Source organism: Chiloscyllium plagiosum, chromosome 5 (assembly GCF_004010195.1).
Source record: "Chiloscyllium plagiosum isolate BGI_BamShark_2017 chromosome 5, ASM401019v2, whole genome shotgun sequence".
Taxonomy (NCBI): domain Eukaryota; kingdom Metazoa; phylum Chordata; class Chondrichthyes; order Orectolobiformes; family Hemiscylliidae; genus Chiloscyllium; species Chiloscyllium plagiosum.
This window is the reverse complement of record NC_057714.1, coordinates 99442869-99461053: the sequence shown is the minus strand read 5'-3', so window position 1 is coordinate 99461053 and position 18185 is coordinate 99442869. Positions and strand designations below refer to the sequence as shown.

At 40.7% G+C, this 18185-nt stretch overlaps 1 protein-coding gene across 6 annotated transcripts in view; it reads left to right on the top strand.

Annotated features, from left to right (window-relative positions):
- dync2i1 (dynein 2 intermediate chain 1) overlaps positions 1-17917 on the top strand; it is a 103938-nt gene extending 86021 nt beyond the window's left edge. For 2 of the 6 annotated variants that reach the window (XM_043690684.1, XM_043690685.1), the window contains exons 21-25: positions 3096-3153; positions 4876-4975; positions 7687-7818; positions 8787-9010; positions 16080-17898. In XM_043690684.1, the coding sequence (XP_043546619.1) occupies positions 3096-3153; positions 4876-4975; positions 7687-7818; positions 8787-9010; positions 16080-16251 (686 nt within the window). In that variant the 3' untranslated portion in view covers positions 16252-17898. Of the gene's footprint in view, positions 1-3095; positions 3154-4875; positions 4976-7686; positions 7819-8786; positions 9011-16079 lie in introns of all 6 variants that reach the window. The other 4 variants (XM_043690688.1, XM_043690687.1, XM_043690683.1 and 1 more) reach the window with 4 other exon arrangements.
- The last annotated feature ends 268 nt before the right edge of the window (positions 17918-18185 follow it).

The window sequence follows — 18185 nt, the reverse complement described above, 5'->3', positions numbered from 1 at the left end:
GCTACACCACCAGTGCTTCATCTGGGGGCTCACTGAAGATGTTACCTGGTATGGTGATGAAATTTCTGAAAACGAACCTTCCAGCTCAGCGAGCAAACCTACATCCAGACATCACAAATATGTCATGTTTTCGATTACTAGTTTGATTAGTTGCTTATTAAGGCTTGTTACTGTCTATCCAAAAAGAGGCTTATTTCTTGGTCATAACAAGCTTTGACTTCAGCTTTGGCTTGTTCATGCTGTTAACACCCTTAATGTCATCTAATTCACTGCATATTTATACAACACAATTCTGTGATCAACCACAAACTTAGCTGATAAATAGACCATATTATTAAATTGATTCTTTTTCTCTGTTTTTAAACAGAGCAGCACGGTGGCATAGTGGTTAGCACTGCTGCCTCACAGCGCCAGCGACACGGGTTCAATTCCTGCCTCAGGCAAATGTCTGTGTGAAGTTTTCACATTCTCCCCGTGTCTGCGTGGGTGTGCAGGTTAGGTGAAGTGGCCATGCTAAATTGCCTGTAGTGTTAGGTGAAGGGGTAAATGTAGGGGAAAGGGTCTGGGTGGGTTGCTCTTCGGAGGATTGGTGTGGACTTGTTGGGCCAAGGGCCTGTTTCCACACTGTAATCTAATCTAAACAAGACTCCAGTGATAATTCAGTTCATTACTTAACACCTAATCTAAATACAAACTTATTCGTTCAAAGTACAAAAATAAATTAAACCAGTAACTTTTTAATCATTAGGTCTTCACATGGATTCAAAGGTGTCTAATTTTTTTTGTTTGTTTTGTTTTCATTTAAACCAACACAGCAAATGTTAGCTAATTTCTAACCTCAAAAACCTGAACTATTGACTTGGAGAGGGGTAACCTGAGCACTCGGCATTTCAATTCCTGCATCACCCTAAGCTGGCAGTTCTAGTCGTTGATAGAATCAAGGACAGAGGCAGCTAAATGTAGTCATGGCCAAAACGATACTTTCATAAACTAATAAATTCTTTATTTATATTTGCATCAGTTTTCACACTGCAAGACACCATCAGCACACCAGAATTTCAAGAAAGTCAGGAGGAGAGATGAGTGTAGTGGCAATCATTAAGGAGAGGGTGCTGGGGAAGCTGAAAAGTCTGAAGGGGGATAAATCACCCAGACCAGATAAACTACATCCCAGAGTGATCTTTTAGTAATCACTAGAGTCAGGGATTACTAGAAAATGGCTAACACCCCTGTTTAAGAAGAGAGGGAGGCAGAAGACAGGAAATTATAGGTCAGTTAGCTTGATCTCGGTCATTGATAAGATTTGAGAGTCCAATATTAATGATGAGATTATGGAATACTTGGAAGTGCATGGTAAAATAGGGCTGACTCAGCATCACTATGAAAAGGGGAGGTCATTTTGACAATCTGTTAGAGTTCTCTGTGGATTTAACGAGCAAATTAGACCAAGAAGAGCCAGTGGACGTAATCTATTTGGATTTTTTTACAGAAGGCCTTTGTTACAGCTGCGCAGGAGGATGCTGAATAAGATGAGAACCCAGGAGGATGCTGAATAAGATGAGATAAAGGGGCCTTGTTAGAATGGCACAGGGGCCAGTGTTGGAATCACCACTGTTAATCTGGACCACAACATCCAAATTAACGATCTGGACGAATGAACTGACGGCATTGTTGCTAAGTTTGCAAATGCCACAAAGACAAGTCTTGAGAAAACAGGGAGACTTCAGAAGGACTTGGTCAGGGTAGGAGAGTGGACAAGGAAGTGGTAATGGCACACTTTGTGAGTTTATGCACCTTAAGAATAGAGGTGAACAGGGAAAAGCTTCAGAAATGTGAAGCACTAAGGGACTTGGGAGTCCGAGTTCAGGATTCTCTTAAGTTAATATGCAGGTTCATTTGGCAGTTAGGAAGGTAAATGCAATGTGAGCATTCATTTCAAGCGGGCTAGAACACAAGATCAGAGGTGTACTGCTGAGGCTGTATAAGGCTCTGGTCAGACCGCATTTGGAATATTGTGAGCAATTTTGGGCCCTGTATCTTAGGAAGGATGTGCTGGCATTGGAGGGGGTCCTGAGGAGGTTTGCAAGAATGATCTTGAGGACAAAGGGCTTGCTATATGACTGGTGGTGACTCTATGTCCATACCCCATGGAGTTTAGAAGGATGAATGGAGGGATTTGATTGGTCTGAATAGAGTAGACATGATGAAGCTGTTTTCTTTAGGTGCGACTAGGACCCAAGGGGACTGCCTCAGAATAAAGTGGCAGCCCTTCAGAACTGAGATGAGGACGAATTTCTTCAGCCAGTTAATCTGTGAAACTCACTGTTGCAGAGGTCTGTGGAAGCCATGTCATTGAGGGGAACCAAGGCAGAACTAGATAGGTTCTTGATTGGGAAGAGAGTCAAGGGTTTTGGGTAGAATGGGATGGATAAACATATCAGCAATGATCTAATGGCAGAGCGATTCAATGGGCTAAATGGCCTAATTCTCCTCCTATATCGTATGGTCAAAGAGTCATACAGTCTGGGAAGAGACTCTTTGGTCCAACCAGTCCAAACTAAACTAATCGCACCTGTCTGCTCCCGGCCCATATCCCTCCAAAACTTTCCTTTTCATGTACTTCTTCAAATGTCTTTTAAACTTTGTAATTGTACTCTATCCGCCACTTCCTCAGCAAGTTCATTCTGCATTTGAAGCACCCTCTGTGTGAAAAATCTTATGATTTATCCAAGCTAAGATCCAAGGCATGCAACCTGAATACAAAGCTCACTTTTAAAGATGCCATTACTGAACATGGAGTGATTGGTCCTTGCTTCCTGAGACGTCCAGGAGTGTAGTATGTACAGGGAAGGACAAATTTAGAAACCTAGATATACCTGAACTAACCATCTAGGCAGAGGAAGAGGGTTATTGCCTACATTTGACAGGTAACAGCAGTTGCTGTTAGTTTGATGAGGACATAGGATAAATGAGGAGGATAAAAAGCAACGATCATATGATATAAATTAATCCATACTCCTAATTAATCTTGATGAAATACTGCCTTTGATCTGAATAAATCTAAATAAAAATCTTTGTCTTTTCTCTTGATTCAGGCCTTATTCCTGGTGGGAAGATAAAGTTGATCCACAGCTCTTCTATTGAGGTGAACAGGTAGGCTCAGGTGGCCCAATTCTGTGACAATGCACACTGGTTGTGCAGTTGATCTTACATTATTTGAGGTATGCACTTCAGGCCTGTTGATTCCTTAAGCACAGATGGGCATGCCAATTATAAACTTGCATTCTTTTTCACAAGCCTCTCTTGGAAAAAACGCATTTAAAATTAGCTTGGCAAGAATAATAATCAGCCAATATAGAGTATTTCATCTTGAAGGGAAGTGTTACATTTGGGTGATGTAAATTTATTTTCCTGCTGCCTTTATTACCCTGGTGAAGCCAGACAGTGAGACTAATGGTGTCCTCCTGTGTTGTAAACCTCTAGATTTTATTGATTAAAGCTTCAGTAATTACAATTACGTCCCTTTTATAACTTCAAATTTAAAATTATTTTGACCAACTGTCATGTTTATGTTAAGAACATGCAGCTTTCTGTTTTTCTATTCATTGTTAAGTGAATATTGTCTGGCACCTCCTCACTCACTCCTGAAAATTCAGTTTTTAACGAGAAATTTCCCCTCCCCTGAGAATAGACAGATTGAACATAATTATTTATTAATACCCTGTTTTATGGCCCTACCTTCCCAATAAAAATGTTTAAATGGAACAGGACTACATTTGATTTATTGCATATATAATTGAACAATCCTGCACTGTTCTTGGCTTATTTTTCTTCACCTGCTTAACTTGAAAATTTACTCAACTATTAACTTATTGAATGCTCTTTACTTCTTGAAAGTTGGAGATCGTGAGGACTACAGATGCTGGAAAGTCAGAGTCATTAAAATGCGGATCTGGAAAAAGCACAGCAGATCAAACAGCATCGGAGGAACAGGAGAGTTGATGTTTTGGGCACAGCCCTTCATCAGTACAGATGAAGGATCTTGCCCGAAATGGTGACTCTCCTGCTCCTCTGATGACGCTTGACCTGTGCATTTTTCAGCTCCACATTTTTATCAACTTTTTGAAAACCACTTGGTTTTCTCTCACTTTACTTTCAATACTTCTTCTAAAGTACATTGACCTCTGAGAGAGAGGAGGGGACTGTTGGTAAGGTTAACTTGCGGATCACCGTGTCTCAAAGCGAGGGGCAAAGTCAATTTTCAATGATGCAGGAATTGAAGCAGTAGAGTTGCATCGTTTCATCGCAAACCGGTCATACTGCCAACTGAGCTAAGTGATAGAAGGTATTTTGCTTGTTTTGGTTTGAAAAAAAAACAGAAAATATGTGAAAAGAATGAGCATTCCTGAATTAGTTTTGAACTTGTTTCTCATAATGGACTACTACATGCATTTTCATTCTTCAACTCTGGACTTCATTCATGCTGATCATTTTTTTAGATTAGATTAGATTACTTACAGTGTGGAAACAGGCCCTTCGGCCCAACAAGTCCATACTGCCCCACCGAAGCGCAACCCACCCATACCCCTAACCTAACACTACGGGCAATTTAGCATGGCCAATTCACCTGACCTGCACATCTTTGAACTGTGGGAGGAAACCGGAGCACCCGGAGGAAACCCACGCAGACACGGGGAGAACGTGCAAACTCCACACAGTCAGTCGCCTTATCTTATTTCTTAAGATAACTTTTTGCTTATATATTTTTAATCTATCCTTATATAAATTAGCAAGAATTTAAATGAAGTTGTTTCGATCATAGCCTTCAGCTTCCAGGAGTTTATTGATACTATTTTTCTGTTGTGTTTTAATCAGCTTTCTCCCAAGAAATCTTATGCAGCTAGGACCTCCTCGGACTCTGAGTATCAGGTTTCTGCCTTCTGATCCTAATCATTTCTTTATTGGAACAGATACTGTGAGTAATTGTAAAAATAAGTGCAGTGCAATGTTTTGTAATACAAATTGAAACTTCTTCCTTTGCACTTGCTGTAGACATATCTTTTGCTTCTTTGTTTTTAATCTCGCCAATCGCCAATTTACCCCAGCCAAAAAGGGAAAAAAATGGTTAAGACTAAAATTGGGCTCTTGAAGACAGAAACGGGAATATATTATGGGGAACAAAGAAATGGCAGAAGAATTGAATTGATACTTCAGATCTGTGTTCACTGGGGAAGACACAAGCGATCTCCCTGAGGCAACAGTGGCTGAAGGACCTGAACTGAAGCGGATTTATAGTTGCCAGGAATTGATGTTGGAGAGACTGTTAGGTCTGAAGGCTGATAAGTCCCCGGGGCCTGATGGTCTACATCCCAGGGTACTGAAGGAGGTGGCTGTAGATATTGTGGATGCGTTGGTGATTATTTTCCAGAGTTCGATAGATTCAGGATCAGTTCCTGTGGATTGGAGGGTGGCTAATGTTGTACCACTTTTTAAGAAAGGAGCGAGAGAGAAAGCAGGAAATTATAGACCAGTTAGTCTGACCTCAGTGGTGGGAAAGATGCTGGAGTCAATTATAAAGGATGAAATTACGACACATCTGGATAGTAGTAACAGGATAGGTCAGAGTCAGCATGGATTTATGAAGGGGAAATCATGCTTGACTAATCTTCTGGAATTTTTTGAGGATGTAACTCTGAAAATGGACGAGGGAGATCCAGTAATAGAAGATGGTATTAATAGTAACATTAGCAAATTTGCTGATGATACTAAGCTGGGTGGCAGGGTGAAATGTGAGGAGGATGTTAGGAGATTACAGGGTGACCTGGACAGGTTAGGTGAGTGGTCAGATGCATGGCAGATGCAGTTTAATGTGGATAAATGTATGGTTATCCACTTTGGTGGCAAGAACAGGAAGGCAGATTACTACCTAAATGGAGTCAAGTTAGGTAAAGGGGCAGTACAAAGAGATCTGGGTATTCTTGTACACCAGTAAATGAAGGCAAGTATGCAGGTATCGCAGGTAGTGAAGAAGATTAATAGCATGCTGACCTTCATAACGAGGGATTGAGTATGGGAGCAAAGAGGTTCTTCTGCAGCTGTACAGGGCCCTGGTGAGACCGCACCTGGAATATTGTGTGCAGTTCTGGTCTCCAAATTTGAAGAACGACATTCTGGTTATTGAGGGAGTGTAGCGAAGGTTCATGAGGTCAATTCCTAGAATGGCGAGACTATCTTATGTTGAAAGATTGGAGCAACTGGCTTGTATACCCTTGAGTTTAGAAGACTGAGAGGGGATCTGATTGAGATGTATAAGATTATTAAAGGATTGGACACCTCTGGAGGCAGGAAATATGTTTCTGCTGATGGGTGAGTCCTGAAGCAGAGGACACAGCTTAAAAATAAGGGGTAGGCCATTTAGGACAGAGATGAGAGAAACGTCTTCACCCAGAGAGTGGTGGGTGTGTGGAATACTCTGCCCCAGAAGGCTGTGGAGGCCCAGTCTCTGGATTCATTTGAGAAAGAGTTGGATAGAGTGCTCAAGGATAGTGGAATCAAGGATTATGGAGAGAAGGCAGGAACAGGATACTGATTGAGGATGATCAGCCATGATCATAATGAATGGTGGTGCTGGCTTGAAGGGCAGAATGGCCTACTCCTGCATCTATTGTCTATTGTCTATTCAGTCCATCCTGTATTCCACTTTATTACATATTTTCCTTTTGTCCATGTTCTTTTGCCCCACACTCTGACCCAGTCTGCTCAAAACCTATGTATGAACACACCAATTAGGAGCAACAGCAGTCCACTCAGTCCCTGAAGCCTGCTTCTTCTTTCTGATGACTGCACGTTCCCACTGATCCCCAATAATCTTTCACCCATTTGCTTATGAAGAATCTATCCATCTCTACTTTAAAAGTATTTAAAGATTCTGCTTCCACCATCTTTTGAAGAAGAAAGTTCCTTCTATGATAAAGGAAATGCTCCTCATCTCAACCTTAAAATGTATTATATTTATAACTTTTTCCTGTTCTAATCAAAGGTCACATACCTCAAAATGGTTACTCTGTTTTTCTCTCTCCACAAGTACTGCCAGACATGCTGGGTTTGCCAGCATTCTCTGTGTTTATTTCAGATTTCCAGCATCCTTATTTTGCTTTTGTTTTGTCTAATCTGCCTATTTTCCACAGTGTCTGTTTTAATTCACCCTCTGGACTCAACTATTTTACTTACTAAGGTCCAATATATTGACAATGAAAATAAGTTAGAACAGAACAAAGCATCAAATATGAAAGGAAAAAAAAATCAATTTATTATGTTTTGTTAGTGTTAACCAGGCTATATTGTTTAGTGTTTTGCTTTACATTTTATTATTTAATTGACAAGCCATAGCCATAGCACTAGAAGATCCCCTATGAAGAGATTCTGCTCTAATCAATCTGATTTTTGTTTGATTCTTTTATTCTGTTCATTTTTGTCCATTTCCCTTAAATTTGATTCACTCGAACTCAGCTGATTCTACTGGTTCTCATATCTTTAGCTGTGAGCTGGAGATTTTCTTAAACTTGTTTGATACTGTACTAAATAGAAACTGACATTCTATGGAAATGAAATGGAAAAGAAAATCATGCTTTGAGATCAGTATTAATAATAACATATTTGGTATAATTATTTCTATTCCCTTAATAGGGTCTTGTGAGTCATGGTACACGTCATGGCTTGCATGCAGCGCCAAAGCTGTACAGATTTCAAATAAACGGTTCCAGACCAGTTCAAGTCACATGTATTGATTTCTGTCATTTTGGCAAAACACTGTTCCTGGTAAGTATCTTAGCAGTATGGATTTGATTTACTCAAATGCTCATTATTCTCATTTCTGAGGAACGAAGGATGATTGGTTTTTTTTCTCCCTGTTCTGGAGTATTATCATTTTTAGGGTGTGTTATCCCATTCAGGTCATTGGCACACATCTTTATACATGAACTTGACACACAAAGTATTACTAACCTTTTAACATTGGGTGTGTAACCATAGATTCTAATCCTGGTTTTGCTAAGCTTCAGTATTTGGTAGCATTAATGGGGAAGGTGCTGGTGAGTAGGAATTGTGACTAGTTCTAGTTATAACACAGCTTGTTGTAAGGCACCAGTCTCAGTTGGCTTCAGCCTCCTTGGGTTGTTGTCAAGAAGGCAGCACACTTCTCATTGCTGCTTTATGTTCATTTGTTAGAAATAAGTAAGGTTGTTCCTATTCATGACCTCAGCCTGGACGGGCACTGTGACATGGACTGAACAGAAATCTTAACACAGATCCTCCCCATTTGAAATTATGCTTTTACTAACTTTAGCAAGCAATAACATTGATGGACTCCTATTGCAATGTCAAATACAGATTTAATAGGCATTGAAGATAAATGTGATCCTTTTCATAATTACATTTTTATGATTTGTTATTTAATATTACAACCTACCTGGCATTTTAAATACATAACAAAGGTAGTTCTGTTTAATTCATTAGGTATAATATATTCAGAACACTGCTTCTGCAATTGAAGAGACTGTACAAGTAGAGAACTCTTGAAGAATTAAAGTAACTTTATATCATAACGTATTGTGGATTCATATAAGAAAACTAGAGGGCCTGGATAATGGGTCAGTCATTCTTTCAACACAAGGATATCTGAGATCAATAATAATATAACTGTTGGTATGTGACCTTATTACAAAGGTCAAAGATATTGTTTAAAAGTCAGAATGGTTGAAAATACTGTTTGTGATGTTGCCTTGCAGGTTGGGTGCTCAGATGGAACAATTAGACTACACTCAGTGACAACCGAGCTCCCTGTTATTCAGTGGAATGAAAGCACTCGGGGTAGATCAATCCAGGCTGTATTATGGGCATTAACTCGACCTAGCATGTTTTTCGTTCTTGACGCGTCATCTCGTATTTACGTATGGGACTTACTGCAAAATGTTTCCAAACCTGTTGCAGAGGAGAGCCTTCAGTCTGATAAGTAAGAACAGTGATTTAATTAATACAGAAGCTATAGCTCCATTTCTGGTAACTGTACTTCAAAGTTATGTCATGCTATTCACAGTGTTGTTTATTAAGAAGATAGAAAATGTTGGATAGCTTATTTTTTAAACAGAATTGAAGTGGTGGTTCAAAGTTCCTGCTATGTTTTGTATATGTCACTCTTGAACCCGCACTATCAACTGACTCCTGTCTGTGAAGATGAGGGCTTGGAGTAGGGTTAATATCTAGAACTCAGTGTTTCAGTTTGTTCTGAAAGATCACATAGATGAGGGGGAGAATTTTTTCTGTGGGATTCATGACCCCACCGTCAGCTTGAAATAAGGTCCAGGAGCCTGCACTACTTAGGAAACAGTCAACCGACTGTGATTTTCCACAACTTGGTCAACTAATTGTTAGAGAGCAGGCGAACTGCCCAAGTAAGGACTGTGGCTAGACACAAAGCAGGAAAACTAATAGATGTCTTGGAAGAAGCAGAAGGATGCCTTTTCAGGTTTGTAAGACAGAGGACATCTCCAACTTTTTTAATTTTATAGTTAGACTGTCTTCAGCAGTCAGACCATCATTTTAGATTAGATTAGATTCCTAAGTGTGGAAACAGACCCTTTGGCCCAACAAGTCCATACCAACCCTCCAAAGAGTAACTCACCCAGACCCATTTCCCTCTGACTAATACACCTAATACTATGGGCAATTTAGCATAGCCAATTCACCTGACCTGCACATTCCTGAAGAAGGGCCTGTGCCCGAAACGTCGAATCTCCTGTTCCCTGGATGCTGCCTGACCTGCTGTGCTGTTCCAGCAATAAAGTTTCAACTTTGATCTCCAGCATCTGCAGACCTCACTTTTTCCTCCATCTTTGGGAGGAAACTGGAGCACCCGGAGGAAACCCATGCAGACACAGTGAGAATGTGCAAACTCCACACAGATAGTTGCCCGAGGCTAGAATCTAATCTGGGTCCCTAGCGCTGTGAGGCAGCAGTGCCACCCCTTTGTTTTGGGGTTGGCTGTATGATGTGAGCCTCTTCACAGCACAGCCAGGGAGGGCTTCCAGTCTACCTGGACCATTGTATCCTTCTTCCAACTCACCCACCACCATCACCATCATCATCTGCCTCCAAGCAGCTACTGTGTTCCCAGATGCTTCCTGGGATGTGGCGTCCCTTATTGTGTCTTTAATAGCTCAGTCGGCTACCCGCATTTGACATCCCTATCCGTTTATGGTCTCCTCTCTAAAATTCAATCCAATGATAAGCTCATCAGAAACGGCGGAACAAGCTAACATCTTCCCTCTGTGGTAGTGATATTAGGGTAGAGAGGTTTCATTTTGTGGGATACCAAAACTAAGGGCTATAAAATGATCAATAAATTCAAAGAGATTTTAGGAGGTCTCTTTTACCAAATAATGGTTAAGATGTGGATCATGCTGTAACAAGGAGTAGTTGGGGAAACTAGTTTTGAAACATTGAAGGGAAAGGAATAAAACTGGTTCTATGACAACACTGACTTATGAACAGAAACTGAATTGTTTGGGACTATAATCAGTGGAGTTCAGAAGAATGTGGGGAGATCTCATACAAACCTGTAAAATTCTAATAAGACTAAACAGGGTACACATGGAAAGGATATTCTCAATGACCAGGGAGTCCACAACCAGGGTCACAATCTCAGGACAATGGGTAGGCCATTTAAGAATGAGATTGTGAGATTTCATCCAGTCAGTGGTTGAATAAAGCAGTTGAGGACAGAACATTGAATGTTGTTCAAGAAGGAGTTGGATATAATTGTTAGGGCAAAAGGGATCCAAGGGTATGAGGAGAAAATAGAAATAGGGGACTGGGTTAGCTGGTCAGTCACAATCATATTGAATGACAGAGCTGGCTCAAAGGGCTGACTAACCTACCCTTGCTCCTATTTCCAATCTAATAGAGGGCTATGCTGATAAAGTTGAAAAGTGTGGTACTGGAAAAGCACTGCAGATCAGGCAGCATCCGAGGAGCAGGAGGATCGACGTTTTTGGCTTAAGTCCTAAATCAGGAATGTGGGCATGGGGGAAGGGGGTGAAAGATAAATAGGAGGAGTGGTGGGGCTGAGGGTAAGGTAGCTGGGAAGGCAATAGATAGGTGGAGGGTGATGGTGATAGGTCGGAGCAGATAGGTGGGAAGGAAGATGGTCAGGTAGAACAGTTCAAGAGAGCGACGCTGAGTTGGATGGTTGGGTCGGGGATGAGGTGGGAAGGAGGGGAGATAAGAAAACTGGTAAAATCGACATTAATGTCGTGTGGTTAGAGGGTCCCAAGGCGGAAGATGAGGCGTTCTTCCTCCAGGTTAGGATTTGACAGTGGAGGAGGCCCGGGACCTGCATACCCTGGGTGGAGTGGGAGTGGGAAATTGAAATGGTTGGCCACAGGGCGGTGGGTTTGTTAGGTGCATGTGTCCCAGAGATGTTCCCTGAAACATTCTGCGAGTTGGCATCCTGTCTCACCGATGCAGAGGAGACCACATCGTGAGCAACAGATCCAGTAAATGAGGTGTTTGAATATGCAGGAAAATATCTGCTGGATGTGGAAGGATTCTTTAGGGGAAGTGTGGGCACAAATTTTACACCACCTGCATCAGCAAGGGAAGGTGCGAAAGGTGGAGGGTGGGTTGGAAGGGGCGTGGACCTAAATGTTGACCATTTGGTCCTCTTTCTGCTTTATACATTCTGTATAATTATCCAGCAAACTGTGTAGGTCCCAAATATGCTTCCTGTTTCAAATATATTATGCTTGTTTTATTGATTACTGAAAGTGACTGACCATGTCCATTGTTAAGTGTACTATAATTGGAAATCTAACTGTGTGCGTATATCTCCTCATTGCCTTGCAGTGGAATTATTTGCATAGAATTTTCCCTGCTGTGCTTTTGCCTATTTGCAAAAATTGTGCTTTTCTTCTGTAAATCCATGTCTTTTATACATTTTAGTTAGATTTTTCAAATTTCTCTTGTGTTAGTTCTGCTCATAATGTTTTTCAGCAAATGTTACAGCAATTACATATTTATGTTTCTGAGTATGCATGTAATGGTACCTTTGTTTGTATGTACAGCTTTGTTAAAGTCTCTGATACGCTAATACCCATATGATTGGATTTTCTAATGATGGAGCTTTTCCTGCAATATATAAAAGTCTCTATTTCAGTAGTTAAATTTTACTCTAGTGGCAAATTGACATTTTATAAAAAGTTAATAATTTTGTTTTATATTTCTGAATCTGGGCAGGTGATGTGTTGTTGCTGTATGATGTGGGAGCTGGCTGATCCCATTGTGAACGGCAGTGACCACATCTGCAGCAAGTGTTGGTTGCTGGAAGAACTCCGGATCAGAGTTGATGATCTGGAATCTGAGCTTCAAACACTGCGGCACATCCGGGAGGGGGAGAGTTACCTGGATGCTTTGTTTCAGGAGGCAGTCACACCTGGGAGATTAAGTAATTCACATTCAGCTAGTGATCAGGGACATCAGAATGTGACTGTAAGTGAGGCAGGTAGGGGGAACCGGAGTTCAGGAGTGGAGGAACCTCAGCCCTTGACCTTGTCCAACAGATATGAGATTCTTGCTCCCTGTACGGATGAGGAAAAGGCTCTGAAAAGCAAAACATCATTCTGAAGCTGGAATGAAGTGCTGTGGCAGGAGTGTGAGTTAGAAAAAGAGAGAAATGCCAGCCATGCTTAGCAAATATAGATGTCTTAGTGAAGGAGACTCTGTCAGAAGCAACTGAAGACTACACGAGGTAAAGTTAGAGGTCCCGAAGGAAGGAAGAAATAACTTCATTGAAAAATGGCACAAAGATTAGAAAAGAAAAGCAAGGAAGTAAGAGGTAGTTCTCATCTCACATAATAAACATCAATGCCATCGACATTGCACTGAATGATGCAAACTGAAAGGTACAGTGAAACAGCCAGAAAATAATGTAGACCAGGGCTACAATTGATAACACTTCAGAATTTATTTAAGTAGAAATTGAGCTTCCTCCTCCAGCGAGTTGTATAGTTGTCCACCACCATTCACTACTAGATGTGCAGAACTGCAGAGCTTATACCTACTCCATTGGTTATGGGATTGCTTAGCTCAGCCTGTCACTTACTCCGTCTGCTGTTTTGCATGCAAGTTGTTCTATTGTAACTTCACCAGGTTGAAACCTCATTTTCAGGTATGGTCAGTGTTGCCTTTGGCATGCCCTCCTGCACTTTCCGTTGAACCAGGGATGATCCCCTCGCTTGATGGTAATAGTTGAGTGGGCGACATGCTGTGCCATGAGGTTAGAGATTGTGCTGGAGTATAATTCTGCTGCCGTTCATGGCCCACAGTACCTCAGGATGGCCAGTCTTGAGATGCTAGATCAGTTCGAAGTCTGTCCTATTTAGCACGGTGATAGTGCCACACAACAACATGGGTGTTATTCTCAATGTGAAGGTAGGACTTCGTCTCCACAAGGACTATGCGGTGGCTGCTCTTACCGATACTGTCATGGACAGATGCAACCACAGCTGGCAGATCAGTAAGGATGCTTTTCCCTCATGTTGGTTCCCTCACCATTTGCTGCAGACCCAGTCCTGCAGCAATGTCCTTTATGACCCGACCAGCTCGATCAGTAGTACTGCTGCTGAGCCACTCTTGGTGATGGACATAGAAATCCCCCACCCAGAGTATATTTTATGCCTTGCCACTCTCAATGCTTCCTCCACATGTTGTTCAACAAGGAGGAATACCAAATCATCAGTCAAGGGAGGACAGAATGTAGTGGTCAGCAGGAGATTTCCTTGTCCATGTTTAACCTGAAGCCACGAGATTTTATGGCATCCGCAGTCAATGTTGAGGATTCCCAGGGCAACTCCCTCCCAACTTTATGCCACTGTGCCGCCACCTCTGCTGGGTCTGTCTTGTTGATGGGACAGGACGTATCCAGGGATGGTGATGGTGGTGTCTGGGACATTATCTGTAAGGTATGATTCCATGAGTATGACTATGTCTGGTTGTTGCTTGACTAGTCTGTGAGAAAGTTCTCCCAATTTTGGCACTAGCCCTCAGACGTTAGTGAGGAGGACTGTGCAGGATCGACAGGGATATTTCTGTTGTTGTCTTTTCTGGTGCCTATGTCGATGCCAGGTGATCTGTCTGGTTTCACTTCTTTGAGACATTGTCACGATTGATACAACTGAATTGCTAGCTTGGCTATTTTAGAGGGTAAGACAGATAACCATATTGCTGTGGGTCGGGCATTAGTGAGTCAGATAGGGTTTTCCAACAATCTGTGATAGTTTCATGACCATCAGTAGATTCTTAATTCCAGATTTTTTTACTGAGTTCAAATTTCACCATCTGCCATGGCATGATTTGATTCCAGTGCCCAAAACATTACCTGAGTTTCTGGATTACTAGACTGGCAATAATACCACTAGGCTATTGCGTCCCCCTGTTTTAAAAGGCTAAGAAGAAACAGTGGTGAGCTAGCCAAAAGAGCCTCAACCTTATTATGACAAAGAGAAAGAGTGACCAAGACTATGCTAGCATTTACCATTTGCCAGTATTGTGCTGAAGGATGGACAGAGTCCAGTGAGTTGGCTGAGAATACACACTTCTAAAACCAACAACATTTCAAGAGGATTTGCTAGTTTAGAACAAAGGATTGGTTATTTCAGCCTCCCTTCAGAAAAATGTATTTGAAAGGATACTCCAGGGACACAGACATTGCCAGACATACAGTTAGGACTCAGTCAGGGTGGCTGGAGATTTCAAAAGAGATTCAAGATCTTATAAGTCATTGTGAAATCAGCATTTAGGTGGGATTGTCCAGTCTGGAGACATTCCTGTCATCTCCAAAATCAGATCAGCAGCCAAACTCAGCAAAACTTGCAAGAAGAAGCAAATATTGAGAGCAAGAATGAGGAGCACACCACATGAGCCCAAACATGAATCTTTCACTGATCATCATTAGATCACAGACAGTCAGTCATTGACAAAAGTAACAAACTTCACTTTTATCTAAGAACAGTGTCTCTTCTGGAGATACTCTGCTGTGGTGCATCATCTACCTCTAATCACTAGATAGGCCCAAGACAAAACAAAGACAAACAAAGATTGTGGTGGCAATAAACTACCTCAAACAATCCCTATTGGGACACATGATTTGGAGATGCCGGTGTTGGACTGGGGTGTACAAAGTTAAAAATCACACAACATCAGGTTATAGCCAAACAGGTTTAATTTGAAGCACACTAGCTTTCGGAGCGACGCTCCTTCATCAGGTGATAGCACCTGTTGGGACATAGACAGACTTCACACCTATTGTTTAAAAAGCTGAGCTAACTTGAGAATGTAATTTAAAAGAAGTTCTGGGATTTACCTATCATACGGATGATCCCTGGAATGGTAGGTCTAACATATGAGGAACGGCTGAGGATAGTGGGATTGTATTCGTTGGAGTTTAGAAGATTAAGGGGAGACTTAATAGAGATGTACAAAATAATACATGGCTTGGAAAAGGTGGATGCTAGGAAATTGTTTCAGTTAAACGAGGAGACTAGGACCCGTGGACACAGCCTTAGAATTAGAGGGGGTCATTTCAGAACAGAAATGCGGAGACATTTCTTCAGCCAGAGTGTGGTGGGCCTGTGGAATTCATTGCCACGGAGTGCAGTGGAAGCCGGGACACTAAATGTCTTCAAGGCTGAGATTGATAGATTCTTGTTGTCTCGAGGAATTAAGGGCTACGGGGAGAACGCTGGTAAGTGGAGCTGAAATGCGCATCAGCCATGATTGAATGGCGGAGTGGACTTGATGGGCCGAATGGCCTTACTTCCACTCCTATGTCTTATGGTCTTATGGTCTTACACCGAGATTTTCTTACTTGTACTCATTACATAAATGAAAATGCATGGGCTACCCATAATATTCAATAGTTTATTGTCTGTGTTCTGAAATGTTTGATATGTTTGTGCCCTTTTAGTTAAATATAAGGCTTGTTCACTAAATATTGTTCTATTTGTCACCCTCTCCCCACTTCATAGAATAACAGCTATAGCTATTCTTGGTGATCCAGAGAAGCCAAGTGCATCTTCAGGCCTCATGTTGGCAAAGCAGTCTGGAGGAATTGAGATTCAGTATCTAATGAAGCAATGGTCAGAGCCTCATCTAAATGAATTGGAAACATTGCACTATATTCTGCAGAAAACTGCATAGAATTGTGTACAGACTCTGAAAAGAACTCTGCGAGTTCATCAACTTGCCCATGATAATGAGTTTGTAAATGTCCTATTTTTTTCTACAGTCAGCTTTTTTGTAAAAGTTATTTATAAAATGTCATTATATATTCATTAGAGTACATCAGACATATAAAGTATTTACAAAGTCCCCTGATTTATATGTTGTTTCTCCTTCATATATATAGACATGCAAATACAATATATTTTGTAGCTCATTGAATATACCAGACTGGGTTTGAGTATTCTTTTCTCTGTTGTAGGTTATCAGGAAATTAACATTATTAATATGATTTCAAAACTTTAAGAATCCACATAACCAGTAAAATAGCTATTAATAATAGATTGCAACACCAGTGATAGAAAGTACAATATTAATGATAGGTAATAACGCTTGTTTTTATTATTCACATGTAGTCCTATACATGTGATTTGATTACTGAGTATAGAATTCAGCTGCCTGTTATATAACTCATGATATTCACCGTTTGGAGTTGACCAAGTCCACGTACCAGTCAGGTAAATTGTGTATTTCTAACTCGCATCTGCAGAGTTTTTTTTAATAGTAAAGGCAGAATATTGAAATATAGAGGTAAAGTATTTTCTCAACTTTATTTTAAGTTTTAATTTTCTAAATTGCACATATAGTTATTGGCTTGTTAAGCTGATAAAAATCCTCATATTGTAACTCACTACAAAAATGCAAAATGTAAGATTTTTACAATGTATTTATCCTGGAAGCTAAATTCAGGGGCTAAATAGGGGCTCAGTTGTTTTTAATATATATTTGAATACATACATTACAGAAATTAAGAAAAACTTAGACAGATTATTGGTATAAATAATTTCTTAAACTTGATATCTCAAGACAAATCCTGTGATAGCTAGTAGATCGTCATATAGATCTAATATCCAGCCAGCACAGCAGTTCCATTGTAGCTGTGAATGTCAGCAACAAGGTTATACAAATGTTTTAGTTCCCGTGGCGAGCAATCCAGGTGGAACCATTTTGAACAAACTGGGAGATACTGAAAGAATTTTCAGAGTTTAAAATACTTTTCAGAAGATCCTACTACTTGGGAGAAAATTTCACACAGGTATGGTTTATTCATAGATATTTTCATGCCGACACCAGGATTCCATCTGAAAGCTCACTGCAGGAGAATAGTACATGGTGCTCCATGAGCCTCATTTTTGATTTCCCTACTGCGTTTGGTTTCTTAATTTTTCATTGCAGTTGCCCTGTGACATTTGCTGTAGTACATTTCTCATGTTATCACTAGTGCCAACACATGGAGATAGATGCAGTGAGTGCAGAAAAACACTCCCAACTAAAAAAAAATGTTCTGTACATGAGAGGAAATTGAGTAGTAAATTATATTTCAAACCCACACCGTGACTCAATTCAAACAGACTTATTCTTACAATCTGCATCATTTAGGCAGAGACTATGGATCTAGAATTGTTCTTCAGTCATCAAAATTAAATATAAATTCACAATATTTTGTTTAAAAAATAAAGTTTACACAAAACATGAAAGTAGTTTTGAAGAATACTATTGTTTATTGTCAACATTTGTGAGGGACTCAAGCAACCCATAAGACCCTAAGACATGGGAGCAGAAATTAGGCCATTCATCCCATTGAGTCTGCTCCACCATTCAATTATGGCCAATAGGTTTTTCAAACCCATTTTCCCACTTTCTCGCTGTAACCTTTGATCCCCTTGGCAATCAAGAACTTATTTATGTATGTTTTAAATATGCTCAATGACCTAGCATCCACAGCCTTCTGTGGCAATGAATTCCACAGATTCTTAATTCTCTGGCCAAACAAGTTTCTCCTTATCTCCGTTCTAAAGGATCTTCCCTTTACTCTAAGGCTGTGCCTTCAGGTCCTCCATTCTCCTGCAAGT